General features: G+C 34.3%; 2 protein-coding genes across 2 annotated transcripts; one reads left to right on the forward strand and one right to left on the reverse strand.

Moving 5' to 3' along the window:
- Positions 1-152: 152 nt before the first annotated feature.
- On the reverse strand, positions 153-4,592 carry LOC132544095 (small nuclear ribonucleoprotein E). The gene is made up of 5 exons (XM_060207662.1): positions 4,466-4,592; positions 3,209-3,235; positions 2,655-2,717; positions 2,129-2,207; positions 153-947 (listed from the first exon to the last, which is right to left on the reverse strand). The coding sequence occupies exons 1-5, from the start codon at positions 4,514-4,516 to the stop codon at positions 895-897; spliced, it is 273 nt and encodes a 90-aa protein (XP_060063645.1). The 5' UTR covers positions 4,517-4,592; the 3' UTR covers positions 153-894.
- Positions 4,593-6,099: 1,507 nt separating this feature from the next.
- Positions 6,100-18,752, forward strand: LOC132544099 (calcyphosin-2-like). The gene is made up of 19 exons (XM_060207666.1): positions 6,100-6,148; positions 6,979-7,162; positions 7,889-7,953; positions 8,622-8,732; positions 9,351-9,423; positions 9,886-10,029; positions 10,386-10,514; positions 11,134-11,316; positions 11,612-11,679; positions 12,419-12,517; positions 12,834-12,908; positions 13,587-13,679; positions 13,904-13,997; positions 15,162-15,280; positions 15,658-15,761; positions 15,986-16,140; positions 17,028-17,147; positions 17,472-17,571; positions 18,526-18,752. Exons 2-19 carry the CDS (start codon positions 7,034-7,036, stop codon positions 18,699-18,701), a joined length of 2,037 nt encoding a protein of 678 aa, XP_060063649.1. The 5' UTR covers positions 6,100-6,148; positions 6,979-7,033; the 3' UTR covers positions 18,702-18,752.
- The last annotated feature ends 216 nt before the right edge of the window (positions 18,753-18,968 follow it).

Raw genomic sequence — 18,968 nt, forward strand, 5'->3', positions numbered from 1 at the left:
ATTGTCTGTAGGCTAAGACTTTAAAGTCTGAAAGTCAGTAACATCCTTTTAGGTTCCTATTTATCAACAGTGACAGGAACTTTAAATACACATATACACTGGTAGCCAACACTATTCTAATCAAATTGTGAAATACAAAAAACAAGAAAATATTATACTCTCTCTTCATTTACTTACTTCACATGACAACAGAAAATAATCACATCATTCCCTCATATCCTCAAAACACTGTTTACATTAAAAACCACAAAAAATATAAAAAACAATAATTCTGTTTCTACCAGTAATCATAATGTACAATCTGAAATGGCAGTTAGTCAGCTTTACAGTTTCAATATTTCCTAACTTACTAGTTAAACATAGTTCAATGTTTTTTTAATAACAGTGAAATCAAGCACTGGAAATAATGTAAACCAAGAATTATTTAGTCGTATCATTTTTGTGGATACATTCTGTATATGAGATGCACCTTCTCGACATTCTGGTATATACATTAAAGTGAAAACTGACCAAGGAAAAGCTTGGTTGTTGTTGAATACAGTATATCAATAAAGTCTGGTAAGTTTGATAATAACACTGTATCCATGACAATGTCACAGGAATAATGGTCATTCCTATGATTTCTGAGAAATATGAAATATGATAATGTAATATTAAGATGATGATTTGCTGCTTTGTGATGATGATGTTGATGATGCAAGTCCTGATAGTTTTTCTGGACGAAACTTCCTCCAGTCACCAGGTACAGAATGTGGACACATTTTCAGGAAATGTCTACAAATGTAATGTAAACGTTCATATCCCTCTCATCACTTCCATTCTCAGATTCATCTTCCAGACTTCCAGGTGTTGTGTTCTTAATAAATGTTTGTACAAGTCTTCATGATGGTTGTTTCACTGTACTTGTTGTATCAATGTGATGTTGTCTCCCTTCAGAAGAATTCGCCCTGAAAGTATATATTTTTGACATTTGACAACAGTTGTGTACTTATATGTTACAGCATGGTCACAATACAGATCAAAACATGGTGTTAAAACAATTCATATCTAAATGTAAGGGGTAAATGACTCTAGTTGTGATATTTATAACTGAAATTTGTATCAACATCTGCTAACATTATCACCCAATCTGTACCAACATTATCACCCAATCTGTACCAACATCTACCAATCAATCAGTATCAATCAATCAGTATCAACATTATCAACCAATCTGTACCAACATCTACCAATCTGTATCAACATCTACCAACATTATCAATCAATCTGTGCAATTATATAAATAAAATCAACAGATACATGTATTGTCTTCTGACCAGAATTTGAGAAGTGTTTGTTACTTCACTATGTATGAACCAGTTTCACATGCAAGTCTTGAAAAATGTCTAGGAAACTAATGCCACCTGAACACCACAATGCATTAAATGACATCAATCTTGCCAATTTCTGTTGAAATAAGATAATGTAATTTGTTTAAAAAAAAAGTCATGGAACCGACCACATAAAGACTTGACCCTTAATGTTTGCCATATTTGTTCAATAAAACCATTGCTGAGTTATCAAATTAAATTGCTGCTTCACAGTTCTGCTAACAGCTAAGGTCATTTAAAGATTTGGGTGGTAGAAGAAAGCTGTAGTTCCCGCAGAAAAACTACCAACTTGTAGTCGGTATCTGACAAGGCCCCAGGTAGGCCTTGAGCCGATGGCCCAGAGGATGGGGCTATAGTGATTAAGCTGGACAGATGCCTGAACCATTCGGCCACTTGATCAGAATAGAGGAAATGGCCATATTCATATCATAATCAATATTTTGATAATTTGGGTATGGTAAATAAAGGTATGATTTTTATAATGTCTTAATAGTGAACTAGTCTGGTTGATAACAAAACTAATATGGCTACAACTGTAAGCCAATTTCCTTTCATCTTTTATCTTCAAACTTTAACATGAATTTTATCACTTCGGATGGTAACAATTAACTTGGCTTTACAATTTAACACAAGAAAAAAATAAAATAAAAAAATCACTCAGGATTAAAATTTGTTGGCTTCTATTATAGTAATTCTTCTGAAATTTTTAAATCCAAGATTTTCAGATACCTATCAACAATGACAATCAAAATTCTTACCTAATGTTTTTCTTGTCTTTGTTTTCATGTGAACTTCTTCAGCTTCATCCAACACTAAATTCATGTATTCATCAAACCCCTGTTTTATAATACAGAATTCCAATTTACTTGCATTGTATGTACTTTTTCAGTTTTTCAAGCATTTGATAAACAGTGTAAGTGGAACACAGGCTACTTACATGGAATAAGGAGAAACATATTATTGCTGAAATAGGTTAATTCAGTATCTTGATGAAGAACATGTTACTCCATTGAAAAAGTAACCAATTATAATGTCAGCATACTGGAGAAATGAATTATATGTATAATACATTTATGAAGTTTCCATGCACAGTTTTTGAGATTTGTTTGAAAACAATCATTACTTTAGCAATTTGTTTCCATGACCAGCAACAGAAAATTATGTCAATGGAAAATGAAGATTCTTCATAAAAGACATTAGCAATATTGCATCAACTGGACAAATAGGTTGCAATCAATAAGTTTTCAATTATTTATTAACTTGTCAATTAAATCAAATACTTACAACAATGCATCCCTCTATTCTAAGATTTGTCTGTTCATAAAGCCAAACTTGAATCCGTGACCTCTGTAATTTTATATATAAAAAAAAAGTGAATGACATACACCTGCATACACTGTATTGGAATATTTCATGTAAAAAAAATCACAAACCCAAAATCTACCGGAAAGAAAAACCTGGTCGACTTGAGTCAGGCCAACAGTCATTTATAATATCTTAGGTAGGGAATCCTACCACATTTTGTTTAGCATGTTTTTAACATTTGAAAGTATTTTCTTTTAAATTATAACACACTCTCCTTCAAAAAATGGATATCAAAAATCTCTGAAGTTGTATTGCATTTTTATCATGATTGTGATAGTTACTTTTTATGAACAGAATAATCCAAATGCATGACAAATTTTTGTAATGTAATAACTACTGGTACATCAAACTGTACCTTCTTGATGGCAGAGAGAAGCTGTAAATTTCTAATCTGATTTACATTATACATATACCATCGGCATGACACTACATAATATTATGCATATAATTGTATCAATGACATTCATACTTACATTTTGCAAATATCTGAAAATCAAGTTCTGTTCTGAATCAAGGAAAAATAACACAATACAAACTTCCATTATAAAATTAATTAGCTTCATTCTTAAGAACTTCATTTAACTACCGTACCATAAAAGCGAAATATAAAAACAAATCAAACCATTGTTCAGGAAAACAACTTTCACTGAAAAACAGAGTAGTGTAAAATATTTGGGGTGCCAAGCTGTCTGACCACTTGATATGTCTGGCAAAAAATTGTTCAATCTGCTATTTTGGTAAAGCAAAAATGGAAAAATATGAACATTTCTCTTTCTTTGGTCCGGTGAGTCTTTAAAAAGGTTTGTGCACACTGTCGGTGTCACTTGTACGCAAGCTAAACACTCTCTGTTACTCAGCCAGCTGAGCATGTTCCTTTGGCTCAGTTGGTAAAGCAGATAATCAATCCAAAGGCCTGGGTTCAACTCCAGAAGGAGAGCTCAACATGCATGCAGGAGTTTGCTTTCCCTTTTCTGCTACAAAACATATAAGCCTACCAATATTTTTAGTGATACTGCTAGGTTGAAAACTGGTAGATAGAACAATGAAAAGTTTACAATGAACAAAATGCAGTCACACCATAATACTATCTACCTTTTCAAGCTTTATGTTGATACTTTTTGATTTTGTGTTATGCTCCGGACAAAATTATAAGAAAACAAATAGACAAAGTTCCAATTCTATGCTCTTCCATCAGAAAACGTAACAAACACATCTTATCATACTAAAAAAGAAGGAACATTCTATTAATCAACCACAATAAAGACAGGCCCTTAAAGCGATTGACCACACCTATTGGGTAATAGTCCTGCATTTGAAGGATAGTTAAGACACACAGTGCCCTTTTTGTTTTAAATGTGTAAGACAAGTTGATGCAATCTTATTTCAAATTATCCTAGCTACATTCGAGTAACTTATGGATTATCCATGGACTATCTCTTACATGCAGGACCAGTATGAGGGGTTTTGCCCAATCTGTTCCAAGGACTACTAGAGTACGTTATGCATTAAAGAAACAAAACCGAACACATTTCAGATGATATGGGTGAATCAGGAGTAGTTAGCGGTTTGGGTAGGCGTAAAGACTGGAAGAAGGCTAAAAGAGGGGAGAGGGGAGAGGGGGGGGGGGGGGGGGTTTGCATGTAGAACACGTGAGTAAAATTCAAGCAATGAAAATTCTACAATTTTGTCACAACTGCTGCATATTCATTATGAATCATTTGAAAGGATACAATGGGTTGCACCATCACTTTCTGTACTTTAGGTCCGCCTTTGTAAGCCATGACTGGTAGTGTGTGCTTAACAATAAAACAATATACAAAACGTTATAGAAGCGAAGCCGGGAGAAATGGCGGAAGCTTTGTTGTTCTCGCGAGATGTGAATATAAGCAACGATCCGTTAGCAGGTAACGAATTCCGGATTCTCAAGAATGTATGCTTCAGAATTTACAAGCTTATGAATAGTATTTATCAAAAACATTTTTTTTTCTAGCCAATAGAAACACAATGGATCGGTTTTGGAATTTTGAACCAAGGGCTTCACGTCATGTGTCACATATTCCGGACTCGCAATAAAACGTATATATCTTGGAACACTGATGGACTAATAACCCGTTCAACAATATCGGGGACGTATACAACAGATTATACGTCCCTTACAATATAAAATACTTTCAAAAACACCTAACGGTAATTATTTAATGAACACATACTAAGCCTACACTTTTACTGAAAGTAACGGACTTGTTTTCTGTGCCGGAAGGGTCGTAAACACGTGGACATAACGACAAAAGATAGCAAGAATATTCAAAATTGAACTTGAGGAAATATTCGTTCACGCAGAGGACCGTACATGTTTGGAACAGTCTTCCATTTCGTGTTGTAAATGCAACGACAGTTAAACAATTTCAATATAATCTAGATAAACATTGGAAAACCCAGTCACAGTAGTATTGTTTTAGAGAAAACATTAAGTGGTGAACTTAATTTTAGTAAAAATTGTATCAGAGACGTATATAACACATGTTATATACGTCCCTGATTGTATAAAGAACTGACTATCAAAGAATTGTTAATCCTGTAATACTTTCTGTACCTTGTTAATGTCAGAATAAATCTATGTATCGATGTATTTAGAGCTTACCCATTTAACAAACTTATGTCACTAGTGCCAGTCAAGGGACGTGCGTGCATCAATGGTGACAGCTAATGGATTTCTGTACATCACTTGTACCGGAATTTAGGTTTTACAGAGGCAGAGGCGTATATGTAACACATGCGTTATATACGGCTCTGACAGAGGTAATTATTTAGTTCAATGCTTCAGCTAGCATTCGAACCCGTGACGAGCCTGATGTTCACCCAATAATTCTGTTCGTAGGATCGATATATTGCAGCTAGTATTTACGAAGTTAGATAAAAAATACACAGACATTTTACTAGACACTGGAAATTCAGACTAAGAAAAGAGAGGGAATTGTTTTCGTGAGATAATGTCGATAATAAAATCCGAAGTGATAATTCTTAATGAATCACCAAGATTTTTTAAATTCTACTTTTCATTTGTAAGATTTTAAACAAAGGTACCCTTTTCAACGAGTTTTAGCGATGTATCTATTTCCGTCATTACCTTTATCGTTAGGTAGAGTATTTTATTTCCGCACAGTCTGCACAAATATCATGCATTGACTTAACTATTGTAGTGATTGTTTCAAATTATTTTGCAAAAAAAATATTTTCTCATTTTTAGTTTTGCAATTTTATGTTGTAATGTGTGTAGGTTATATATTCGTTATATTAAATTAACCGTGAGCCTGTTTTGCATACCGTTGTTTACTTCCGGTAATGGACTGCGGAAAAAAGTTGACAACGCCGACTGCTTGGAGATTTCATAGTTTCTCAACATAAAAGATTCGGTATGTTTCATATATTCAAATGAATTCGTATTTTTCTTTTGGATTTGCGTTCTTTAGATTTCGCATAACAAGATTCAGTTAGTAGCTTTCATGGTATTCTCAAGGCGGTTGGCAGAAACTGACCGGTTGATTAATGTTAGTTAATTAGCAATTACCTTGTAACATGATATGTGATAAGATCACATGAAGTCGATGGATGCTTAAAATCAGAAACACAAGCCTTTGGTTGACTTTTACAGCTGACTATAAAATATAAACAACCATATAACAAGAAAGTATCAGTAAAGGAGTTTTGCTTATATGTTCGCGATTTTATCGCAACGAAGACCCATCCCAAATCATAGTCAATAGGTAATTAAGTCATATATAGAAAAGTCATGTACATGTGGATGAATATGGATGATCTAATTCTGCTCCAGATTGAAAGAAGATGGCTATTTTCCAAACTTAGGCAGCTGAATTCCCCCCCCCCCCCCACCACATTGATTGCTAATTAAAGGAAAAAATTATATATTAGCATAGCTTCTGTTGTCCACAAAAATTGACAAGTAATAGACTTATAGCAGACATCAACATTCTATCTTGAAGTCTGTTAGTTTTAGCAGTAAACTGTGAGGTTTTGAAAATAATGAAAACCTAAAGCAATAAATTTGTATTCATAAAAGCTGTTGTGAAATAAGGAGGGTACATTGCATGGAATACTTGAAACTTTGACCATTGTAACTTGTAGTAATTAATATATAATATATATATATGTATAAATAATGTATCATTTTTGTTGCTATAAACAGAAGAGACATAAAATTCTGGAAATGATATTGATATTTCAGGTTAAACAAACTGGGTATTGAGATGGAGTAAAGCAACAGTTTTACAACTGGAGTCATGAATTCTATTTTGGGTGGGTCGCCTGCACCTGTCACCTATGAACGAAATATTCCAGGGAGCGCACGAAGACCATCTAGTGGTAGACCGCTTAGTGCCAAACCCAACACCACCCGCAACCCAATCACGGTAAATAAAAAACCGAAGAAATTCTATAATCCTATCATGTATGCATCATTGATATTCCCAGGGTTATGCTCGCTGTTGCTTTCTGCACCCTTGGAGTAATTTTATTGGTCTAGAATAGGTTTCAGGAGAAAATAACTGACAGATCACACAATAATACACCTCATTGCAGATCACAAAGGAGTGACACCCGTCATCAAAGTCAGTACAACATACTGTTATACGACTTTGAGATTTGTTTGATGTACGTCAAAGAATCAAACTATACCTTCTCGTCTTATCCACATGGTGTTGTATGTGGAACCTTCCATTTTGCCATGAAATGTTCGAGGGGATGCAGAGAGCAAAAGTGATTGTAACCCATGGTACATGATTTGCCATGATAATATTGCTATCCTGGTACTTCATATATTCATTGTACAAACCATTATAAAATGTATATAGTATCTGTACTGATGATCTTGATCAATAAAGCTAAGCCTTAGCCTTCACTTTTTGTTTTTTATTTTTTTTGAAGAGATTTGAATATTTGTTTAATTTGAGTAATTCTGATATAATCTCTTACTGTGAGATGATAGATGGAGCATTATTGAATTCAGATACATTTACTAAAATTGCATGTCAAGGATATTCCCCATGTCATTGAGATTTTATTGAATTTAGACATTGCTGTTTTGACATTAGAAGAATGTCTTGATGAAATATTTTACTTTCTAACATTTTTGTCAGGGAGAAGTACACGACAATAGGCCACCATCAAGACAAGTTTCCAGACCAGAAAGTCGTCCACAAGGGTTTGTAGCATTGTTATTGAAACTAATCTTAAAATGTATCAACACAGACTGAATCTGTTTGGATAAGGGGAAATCTTTCTATCACATTATCTTTCCATGTTAGCTGGACTGTTTTTGATAAGTAAACCATGTATGTAAATATCAATTAGTACTAGCTCTCTTCAGTGTGAACAGCCACTCTATTAAAATAGCAAAACATTTGACAAAATCAGAATGATATTTTTAGTCCACCATTTTGTCCATGATCTGGCCTTAAATAATTCTTGGCAGATGGCAGCCATTTTGGATTTTTGAGCATAGTGTCTTGAAAAGATATTTTTCAATTTTGATGTGTAAGTTCTCATTGGTACCATGTTGATCACATTTTATTTTGTGTTTGCTTAAGAAAACAAAATGGCTGACAAGAGATCAACTTGGATTTTGACAGTTGAAATTTGTTATTGCTATTTCTCAGAAATGACTTTTAAGATCATTCTTAGATTTCATATGAAAGATTCCCTAATTATCAAAGGATGATGAGGACAAAGAGAAAGAAGGAAAGAGTAGAGAGAGGATCTTCAATATTGAGCCATTAAAGACTCGGAAATCTCTTTTTAATATTATGATTAATATAGCATATGATATCTTTCGGATTGAAGATTTATATTTTGAAATTAATATTGTTTCAGCGTTCCAGCATTGAATTTGAATTGCTTCACAAGAGATGCAGAGGTGACTCGTCCAATCCGTGTGGATGACTATGCCTTAGATACTCCAGGGTCAGCTTCCACTGCTGTGAGGTACTTTCAAATGATTTATTTACATATGGTTTTCTATTTCTTTGCAATTCAAAATATTATATGATATCATGTAAAAAAATTAATTATATTGGTTTTATGATGCAATGAAACACTCCTGGTATGTTATAGTTTATGTGAGTGAAATATCAATACTGTGATTGTAGGGGCTTTGTGAACCTATTTCAGTATATAACAGATAATTATGAAGAACTGGCCATGATATTGTTACAATTAAGATACATGTAGTATTAGCAAAATGTTAGAGACTGCTTGCCAATAATGTTTCCTGTTCCTTTTATCAAACATGATATAGTTTAATTCTTCCTTTCACAATAGAATCCAAGTATCAGTTAGTATCTTTCCCCAGAAAAGAGAATGTGACAGATTGTTTAATGAATTTGCACATGAAATATTGAAATGATTGACTTGTTGGTGTATACAGTAAAGGTTAACTGATGAGTGATTTCTGATTTCATTACTAGATCAATGAAATGGTGTATAACACTGAAATAAATTCTAGAACTGTGGATGGATGTAAGGACAACCAAGTAGGGCTTTATTGATTAGATGCTGTTAACTTTGATACACAGTATACATATTTTGTAATTTGCTGTACAGTTGGGGCACTCCTTGTGGAACAGATAGAAGCCAGCTCTGTTCGGCACGAGGTGTGAAACAGAATCAGTATGATGTATGTATTAAAGAACTGCATTCTAGCAATTAATTACAAATATCAGTGTGTTTAATGTTACTAATGTCCTCAAGTCTGTGTAGGTTTAATGTTACTAATGTCCTCAAGTCTGTGTAGGTTTTATGGTTACTAATGTCCTCAAGTCTGTGTAGGTTTAATGTTACTAATGTCCTCCAGTCTGTGTAGGTTTTGTAAATATTTGTTCTGATCACAATACTGATAGCAAATGTTGTAAACATCATTAATAATTCATATCATATCTAATTTTCATTGCCATAAAACCTCACAAAAATGTTAAGTCTGATTGAGCAACATCTCACCAAAACCTAATACATTTGGCTGCTCATGGAATCCCTAACCAAATGATAATACAGGGGAAAAAGAGTTTCCTTCACTCATAGGGAATTGGACAGATAACATGTCTTCCATACTAATATTCTAACTTGCCTTCCTTACCTGCAGTCCCTGGGGCAGGGTGAACCTGCATCTAGGGGTCAGGGCAGTGGGAGGAGTACCCGCCCCAAGGATGTTCCAGAACTTAAACTGGGTGGAGATTTACAAGGAGGGTCAAAGGTCAAGACACCTAAACCTAAGACACCTAAAGAGGTAACCATATGAATTATGTACTAATGCTGATGGAGAGGATGGCATCAGATGTGGGTGATTTGAGATCAGATCCTATATCAAAATTGGATCTATTGTTATGAACATATTTGTAGCTATGATAATCCTACATGGTATTCTACACCAGTGATATAGAAGATACAATTACACTTATGATGTATTCATTTGGTATTTTTCCAATTCTAAGGTGTTCTTATTTTTCTTGTTTTTTTCATGTGTCATACCAGGATACAGTATGTAATCAATTTTACATTCATGAAAGACAGTACTTTGAATTTCAGTGAAAATAATTGCAACTTTTAGTTCTTTATTTCATTGTATGTCCTTGCTTCTTTCAGCCGTCTGCATGGGACAAGGTTCCCCTGCCAGATGAATTGCCTCCTCCCTCAGCCAAGCACCAACAGATGTATAAACAGTATGAGAATGAGATGAAACACTCCTACAGAACTAAAGGCCAGGTGACAGAGGTCTGTGAACATTGTAATACTATTGTAGAACCTTCCTTGTCATGTGATATCTATCAAAATAGTATATGTAAAAGAAATGAATTTTAAAACAATATTAGGAATTTTTAATGCCAATCAAGGACAATCAAAGAAAAGGAAATTTCAGTTATTTTCAGTGAGTGTGATACAAACCATTTAAGATTTTAAGATTACAGCATTTTTTAAAACCCTTTTTTTCCACAGTATTAGATTGTTTTTACATCAATGGATGGTGCATTGTAAAACTATGCACATGCATTGTGTATTTTTTTTAAATAATAGACAGAAGTATGTAGAACCATGTGTGCCAGGAAGAGGTGAGATATTGAATACCATGAAGGAGCTCATCATTCTATATAAGGAAGCCTTAACACTGGAGAATTACTTGTTATATAATTTTGTCAGTCAATGTAATGCAACAAGGCATTCACAAAAGCATGATCATGTTGTGATATTTATCACTTTAGGAGCAAATACAGTTTCTATCATAATAATGGAAAGAATAGTCACTTTGTAACTTATGTTAGGTCTTCTGTTGCCACACCCCCATAGGAAACTGAACTGTTGACACACTGTCTAGCTATTCTTTCTTGTATTCCAGGAGGATATTGACCGAGAGGTTGCTGTGATGAAACATGGCCGTCCAGTTACTTATGGTGATGTACGAAATGAGGTTGATCGAGAGGATTTGGGTGATAGTGCAGATGAAGATGATGTCATTGATTATCAGTGGGCGACTCAGAAATCTTATTCTACGAAACAACTCTTGAAGAAAATGGATGCAGTAAGTGACAACTATGATATAAATCCTGGTTATCTACTCTCTGGTGTTTCTTTAATGACCTATTGATTTAGGTATTCTCTGAATCATTCCAGACTTTTTTCAGTTTAATGTGTTAAAAACTGAATTGCCACACACCTATTATTGTACATGTACAGCTGTAAACATGTGTAACTGAGACAAGGGAGAAAGAAACTAAACAGTTTCAGGAAATTGATCAAGAAAACTGACATACATTGTATTACTGTATGGAGTGATGAAGAAATTTCAGATATTACTATTTTGTTTTGTTTTTCAGGAGGAGATGCTTGATTACAACAAAAAACAGAAATTGATTGAGACAGTCATGATAGATCAGTTGTCAAGGTACTTACTGTCAAGTCTATATGGAGACTAATAAGGGAACTGATTCCACTAATATGTCATTGTCAATGTGCCCATCATTTAAAAGAAATTTTTATGCAAGAGTTTCTCTAAGAGGGACTATCTGACAAAGTCCTACTTGTCTAGTGAGGCTTACTATCTATAGGAACTATCTGTCTAGTTGTCTTGAGAGACCATATGGCAAGAGAGACCACCTGTGTAGAGAGACCAGCTATTTAGAGAAGTACCCTATTTGGAGAAGCCATTTGTTTAGAGAAACACAATGTCTGGAGAAGCCATTCACTAAAGAGGCTCTCTAGAGAGACCTTTTGTCTAGAGAGGTCCCTTGTCAGGAGGAACCATTTATATAGAGAGGGTTCCCTTCTGGAGAGGCCCCTTGTCTAAAGAGACCAATTGGTTAGAGATGTTACCTGTCTGGAGAGACTTTTTGTCTAGAGAGACCTTTAGTCTTATGGGGCCATTTGTCTACAGAGGCCCTCTGTCTCGAAAGACAATTGGCTGGAAAGGTCACATGTGTGGAGGATATGTTAATTGTATTGTTGGCTCTCTTTGTAAAGAAATGTACATATATTTTGTATATTTATTCAATGAATTTAGAAATGCCACTATCAAATAATTCCATAACATATCAGCAGATTTTCACTCAGAAGTAGCTCAACTGACAATTTCATTCATGCATAGGAATTTTAAAGACTTGATATTAATGTTTTTCCATCCACAGAGCTGTGATAAGTGACCCAGAGCAGAACACAAGAAGTTCCAGCAGGATGACTGACACCCGCCGAGCCCGAGGGTCTAACAGATCACTACATGACTCTAAGTAAGTTGCCTCACTTTTCAGCTTCTGTAGATACTTTTCAGTTTGTGTGAAAGCAGATATAACTTTGTGTACAACGTATAAAGATGGATAATGTTTGTTGACAGAGCGACACACCAGCTCCAGTCCTAAGCTTTCATTTCAATTTCCAACAAATTCTTTCTTTAGATTGATATATATCTTTACAGAATATTTGTCATAATCATTTCGAATTTTAAAGGACAAACTCCCCAAAGTATCAATTGATATCTCTCTATTACACTTAAGTAACTTATTACATTTCGCATATATTCCTAAAGTGTATGAATCTTTGTTTCAGAGTGAGAACGAAGAATACAGCTACAGAAAATCTTTTGTCAAAGAGGATTCGTTTTGGTGCTAGGGTGGTAACCAGGTAAGCTATAACAAAGGTGCTAGGGTGGTAAGCTATAACGGAGGTGCTAGGGTAGTGGTCAGGTAAGCTTTAACAGAGATGCTGGAATGGTTACCAAGTAGACTGAAATGGAGGTGTTATGATGGTAACCAGACTGTAACAGAACTGTTAAGATGTTAACCAAGTAGGTGCTAGGATGGTAACTAAGTAGACTCTAACAGAGGTGCTAGGGTGGTAACCAGGTAAGCTATAACAGAGGTGTTACAGTGGTAACCAAGTAAGCTATAATAGAGGTGTTAGGATGGTAACTAAGTAGACTCTAACAGAGGTGCTAGGGTGGTAACCAGGTAAGCTATAACAGAGGTGCTAGGGTGGCAACCAGGTAAGCTATAACAGAGGTGCTAGGGTGGTAACCAGGTAAGCTATAACAGAGGTGCTAAGGGGGTAAGTGTTTTGAAAATTTCTTGCCCTAAGTATTGACTTTTCTTTTCTGATTTAGCATACTTCAAATTGCATTTTTAGTGTCATAGATATTGAAAACTAAACAGAAATCTGAAATTTGAATGTTGCTTCCCTTCAATTCGTTATCTAAGAAAGAATTCCAAGTCTTATTCATGTCTAAGTACATATTGAGGAGCAAGTACATTTTGACATTTGAAACCGAGATATGTATTACTTGACTGTGAATTCTTGTTTTAGAAATGGCCATGATGCAATGAGAGAACTTACAGGGTTTTTCTTCAACTCGGACAACACATTAACCATATACGAGTTCAGACAATTTGGTAAAAGGTACTCGAATTTTTATTTTTACACCAGTGATAATAGTAATGATAGCAATATATGAATACTTTAATGACTTGAATAAATTATTTAATGCATTGGATCATTACATTTTACAAGGTATTCATTTTTCAAAGGACATTTATAGTTGAATATTTATGAGATCATGCAGAGAAAGCAATTTCCTGAAATTCAGTTAAAACATTTAAGTATCTCACCTAATGAACTTTCAGTGCCAAGGCCTTGCCATTCATTACTCGAGGTAAATACTGCCACGTACACGGACCAAGGAAGGATGAGCCGTATACCCTAGCAGACATTGCACAGGTAAATATTTACTTGTTCATTGAATTTTAAACAAATCTTAGAAAGATAATAAATATTGTTTGTTGTATTTTATGATGATTATGTCTCATAGACAACATATTTAACATGATTAGATTGCTAAATCCTGTCTTGTTACTGTGTGAATTTACAGCCCATCCCTGAAAGAAGATATTTTTATGCCCCATCATGATTATTTAGTTAATTCTTCTCTGAAACTATGTATTGTTAAGACTTGCTTACATTTTGGGGAATCACTGCTGTGTTATTTGTAGGTCACTGCTACCTATTGTTATTTTACTGACTATGACTAAGTGTTTGCTTTGGTTTTGTCTGTTACATTACCCAGTATTTACACTTCACTTGTGTATTCTTTTAAAGCAATAATAAATTAGTGTCTTATTTGTAGGTGATTGTGACCTACATTTTTTACTTTATTGGAGTTAGCTTTCACTTTGATTAAACTTAGCATTGGACTTAAGCTTAGTTTTTTGACTGTTACTCTGGAACTGTCCATTACCAAGCATTCACCTTGAGCAGCACCTTCACAGCTGTTATTTGTAGGTTGAATGTTGGTCAATCAACCATTAACTGTTCCTATTCCATCTACAGTATTATAAATGTTATCATTGATGATAGTGTATAGTCCATACCTGTATCTGTGTGTAAGGGTGTGAATGAGGGTGTGTGTTTATTTGTTAAAAGTTGTAAGTTGTGAGCTACATCCCTTGATTGTGTTGTGTACTTATAAATGTATTTTTTTTTCATCAAATGTTTTACTTAAGCCTCTAGTTCTATAGATGAGTATTGTTCTACTCCATTAGCCATCCATGGAGAGAATTTATATAGGCTTTGCCTGTTATTGAATCCATTTGATTATGCCATCTGTCATTAAAATTTGTCGAAATGAAATGAAAATTTGTAGGTCACTGTGACCAATATTTCACAATAAATGTTTCTTACCAAGTATCAGGTGGGGGCATATGCATGTTTCACAAATATTTTCTTATTGTTGAACATGTTTAGAATGTTTAACCTGAGGTGTCAAAATGACCAGTTTTTTGTCAGTAAAAGTTTTACCTGTTCATGGAGTAGTTATTTAGACTATTATGATATCTCACTAGCATCCCTGATCTGTGTAACTATCCTTGATTTTATGCCTGCCAGGGGATGACTCTCATTATACCGTCAGAAGGCCAACACTCCTTGCCAGACACACTGAAGAAACAGGACCTGATTTACTTCACTCTGACAGATGTGGAGGAGGAGGAAAAACAAAATGTCCTGTATGTATAATGTTTGGGTCATGAGTAAATTGTATGGTGTATATATTACCTTATATGTGTAATGTGTTGACTTATTCATATTGGCCTTTGTTTTGTTTGTATGACTATATCCAATGTTAAAGTTTCCTTGGCTTGTTTATTACTGAATATCTGTACAAACATGTTCAGATTTAGCATCAAGGTTCTATTTGAATAGAACATATATCCAAAATAACTCATGGCCGCGGGTGATATGGGTTGGGCAACGGACTGCTACATGTTCACTGTCTTAGATTTCACACTTAATTGAGTTTATGGCATTGAAATGCGGTATATTTTATAATATACTATTTTACCTTTTTTGGTAGATTCAGGATAAAGATTGATTTTGTTTTCAGTTTGAGTGATGTACGACCATCAGCAAGAATGGAAACTTATGCTAAACTTCATATACAGAACAAACATGAATACCAGGATCGTGTCTTCTTGTCAAGTCTACAAGGTGAGAAGTCATTGGTTATAACACAGTCTAATTTTTTAATGTGAAATAAACTTACATAGAGGTTTTTTTTTTCAATTTCAACATTTGAAAATGCATGAAAAAAATATAAATACAAGCACATAAGAGTCTGTGAAATGAGTGTTGAGAAGATATATCATCAGTCAGGGTTTCAAGCTTTGATCCAGCCTATTAATTCATTGCTAACATGAAACATTGAATTATAGCTGAGGTGAGGAAAAAACTGAAAAAGAGAGGTGTGAGGACGATGACTGGCCTGGGGCGTTATTACCGAAAAGCAGACAAGAAGAGGACAGGGGTACTGTACAAATATGAACTGGAAGCTGGCATTATTAAGTTTCATATCGATCTCACACCAGATGTAAGTTTTATAGATATATAGTATATGTCTAATTGTTAGAATTCCCTTGAAGAAATACAAGTTCTGTACAGACCTTACATTGCTTGCAAATATCAAAGCGGTATGACATATGTCAGACATCATTACGTAGCAATACAAGTTCTCTACAGACCTCACATTGCTTGCAAATATCAGCGGTATGACATATGTCAGACATCATTTTCCATAGAAATACAAGTTCTCTACAGACCTTACATTGCTTGCAAATATCAAAGCGGTATGACATATGTCAGACATCATTACGTAGCAATACAAGTTCTCTACAGACCTCACATTGCTTGCAAATATCAGCGGTATGACATATGTCAGACATCATTTTTCATAGAAATACAAGTTCTGTACAGACCTTACATTGCTTGCAAATATCAAAGCGGTATGACATATGTCAGACATCATTACGTAGCAATACAAGTTCTCTACAGACCTCACATTGCTTGCAAATATCAGTGGTATGACATATGTCAGACATCATTTTTCATAGAAATACAAGTTCTCTACAGACCTTACATTGCTTGCAAATATCAAAGCGGTATGTCATATGTCAGACATCATTTTTCATAGAAATACAAGTTCTCTACAGGCCTTATATCACATGTAAGTATCAAAGTGGTATTGTGTACATCTGACAGAATTCTCTTAAAGAAATACAAGTTTGTATTGTGATGTATAACTATCTCCTTGCTGTTATATAATATGGTTTAAGATAGCATTTGTAAAACTCTTGAAATGTAGCATCTAGTAGCTGCCTTGGTTTCTTTAAACTTCCTTAAGCTTCACATTGAGTTAAAACAAGAAAAGTATGATTAGATTATTAAGTTATTTATTTCAATATTCCTTTCCATTTGCAGCAACTTGACAGTGTATTTGAGATTTTGGATCCAGAAGATCGAGGGGAACTGGACTATACAGTGTATGTCCATGGTATAATTGGTACTATGAATGAGTACCGCAAGGCCCTCGTCAGGAAGGTACGTGGTTGACTTTTGTAAGGAACCCTCCAACACAATTAACAAGAAGAGATCTGTTTCAAATTACTGTCTTGTTTCTTTCATCCTATTCTCATTTGTGGAGGAAGTTAAATGATCATTGACTTATATCATTTAATTTATGATAATTTCAGGCTTATACCATATGATTTATGATAATTTCAGGCCTATAGCATGTAATTTATGACCATTTCAGGTTGATGCAGCACTAAATCTTCTTCCGATTCAATTTAAAATCTACATGCAAAACACTATGTTCTGATATGACTTTGTATACAATATTTTGGAAAATTTTTAACTTTTCAGGCATTTAGAAAAATTGATGCAAGTAAAAGAGGAAGAATTACACTTAATGAGATAAAGAAATTCTTCAACTCAAGTTTCCGGCCACATCTACACCCAGCAAGTAAGTACTACCCCTGGTAGAGTCTCTACAAGCATTCAGATATAAATATTATATATATATAATATATTGAGAAATTTAAACACTTAGCAAATTCATTCTTTCATGAAATTTGGTCAGACTTTATGTAATAATCAAGAGGTGTCCTTCACATTGTTACATTTCTTGTTTTAGAGGCATTTTCAATGTTACATTATCCTGGAACTGGCACTGCCATTATCAAAATACACCTGCCACATATGTTTTTGCTGTATTCAGCAGTAACCAAAAACAGCTATGTTATTTCCATAATTAGTTCATTTGCATTGATTTGACAAAAATATTTTCTGAATTTACTTTAATATAATAGTTGTTGCAAGTTTGGAACTATATTTCCGCACTGAGCAATTATTTTGGTGTACTTCATCAGGCAAAATTCAGCATAATGTCAACATTAGGTTTTGATGATCTGATTTTCAATCAGTGTCTTAAATAAAAGCTGTATTTTGGCTAGGGACAGAAAGACAAAAGTGACTGAAACTTTTGTATTCTTCACCATCGCCAAAATACAGCTGATAATGAAAGACACTTGCAATTGTTACAATTTATCACAAGAATGCCTTGTAATATTTTTGCATATTACTCATGTGCATTATAGATAGCTTATTGTAACATCACTTCACATTATGAAATGATGTCACAACCTCACAGATTGTATTGTAAAATAAATGGGGACTACAGACATAGAGCCGAAAAGAAGTCATATTTTACATGGAAATGTTCGTTTTCTACAATATGTGTTTGGATTATTGATCATGTGAAAAAAGGGATCTTAGATTCAATTCCATTTGACATGTGATTTATGAAACCAGTCACAAATTTTTCATAAATTCACGAATCAAATGGAAACTCATGTAAGCTTCTATACCAGTACATCTAACAGTGATAATATAATAATAACTGTTTGTGTATTTTCAGTCTCAACTGATTCATCTGGAAGTGCACTTCATGCATTCATTGACAGTGTCCAGGAGAGCCCAAGCCAGGAGGAGGTGACATATGAGGAGTTTGAGGATTACTACGAAGGCCTTAGTATAGCTGTGGATAGTGACGATGACTTCGCTAACATCCTCCGCAACACATGGAGTATATAAACAGTGTTCACCATTAATAGATACTTGTTATACAGTAGATATTTATTAAGGAGTAGCAATATTTAAAACATGGAATGTCCAATTTCTGTAGTCAGACTTTGAAAACATCCAGTAGCTATATTGATAACTGAACAAATACCAGATATTTTGTTATCAAGAATATAATTTTTATCAAGTAGCATACCTGGCAAGCGTTTTGTATCGTATAAGAATTTTGACCTCCTTACATGTACTTTCCAGGATTTGTTCTACTGGTGCTGAAGTACA

This window comes from Ylistrum balloti, unplaced genomic scaffold (assembly GCF_031769215.1).
Source record: "Ylistrum balloti isolate Yb309-2 unplaced genomic scaffold, AGI_CSIRO_Ybal_v1 Utg369780, whole genome shotgun sequence".
Lineage (NCBI taxonomy): Eukaryota > Metazoa > Mollusca > Bivalvia > Pectinida > Pectinidae > Ylistrum > Ylistrum balloti.

Bases quoted from the DNA above. Each gene is read 5' to 3' on its own strand.
- LOC132544095 (XM_060207662.1), bottom strand. From the start codon at position 4,516: ATGGCTTACAAAGGCGGACCTAAAGTACAGAAAGTGATGGTGCAACCC. The intron at 3,236-4,465 runs GTATCCTTTCAA...GATTCAGAACAG, and splicing joins AAGTGATGGTGCAACCCATT to AACTTGATTTTCAGATATTT. The intron at 2,718-3,208 runs GTAAGTATGAAT...ATAAAATTACAG, and splicing joins TTTTCAGATATTTGCAAAAT to AGGTCACGGATTCAAGTTTG.
- LOC132544099 (XM_060207666.1), top strand. From the start codon at position 7,034: ATGAATTCTATTTTGGGTGGGTCGCCTGCACCTGTCACCTATGAACGA. The intron at 13,998-15,161 runs GTAAATATTTAC...TATGCCTGCCAG, and splicing joins CCCTAGCAGACATTGCACAG to GGGATGACTCTCATTATACC. The intron at 16,141-17,027 runs GTAAGTTTTATA...TTCCATTTGCAG, and splicing joins ATATCGATCTCACACCAGAT to CAACTTGACAGTGTATTTGA.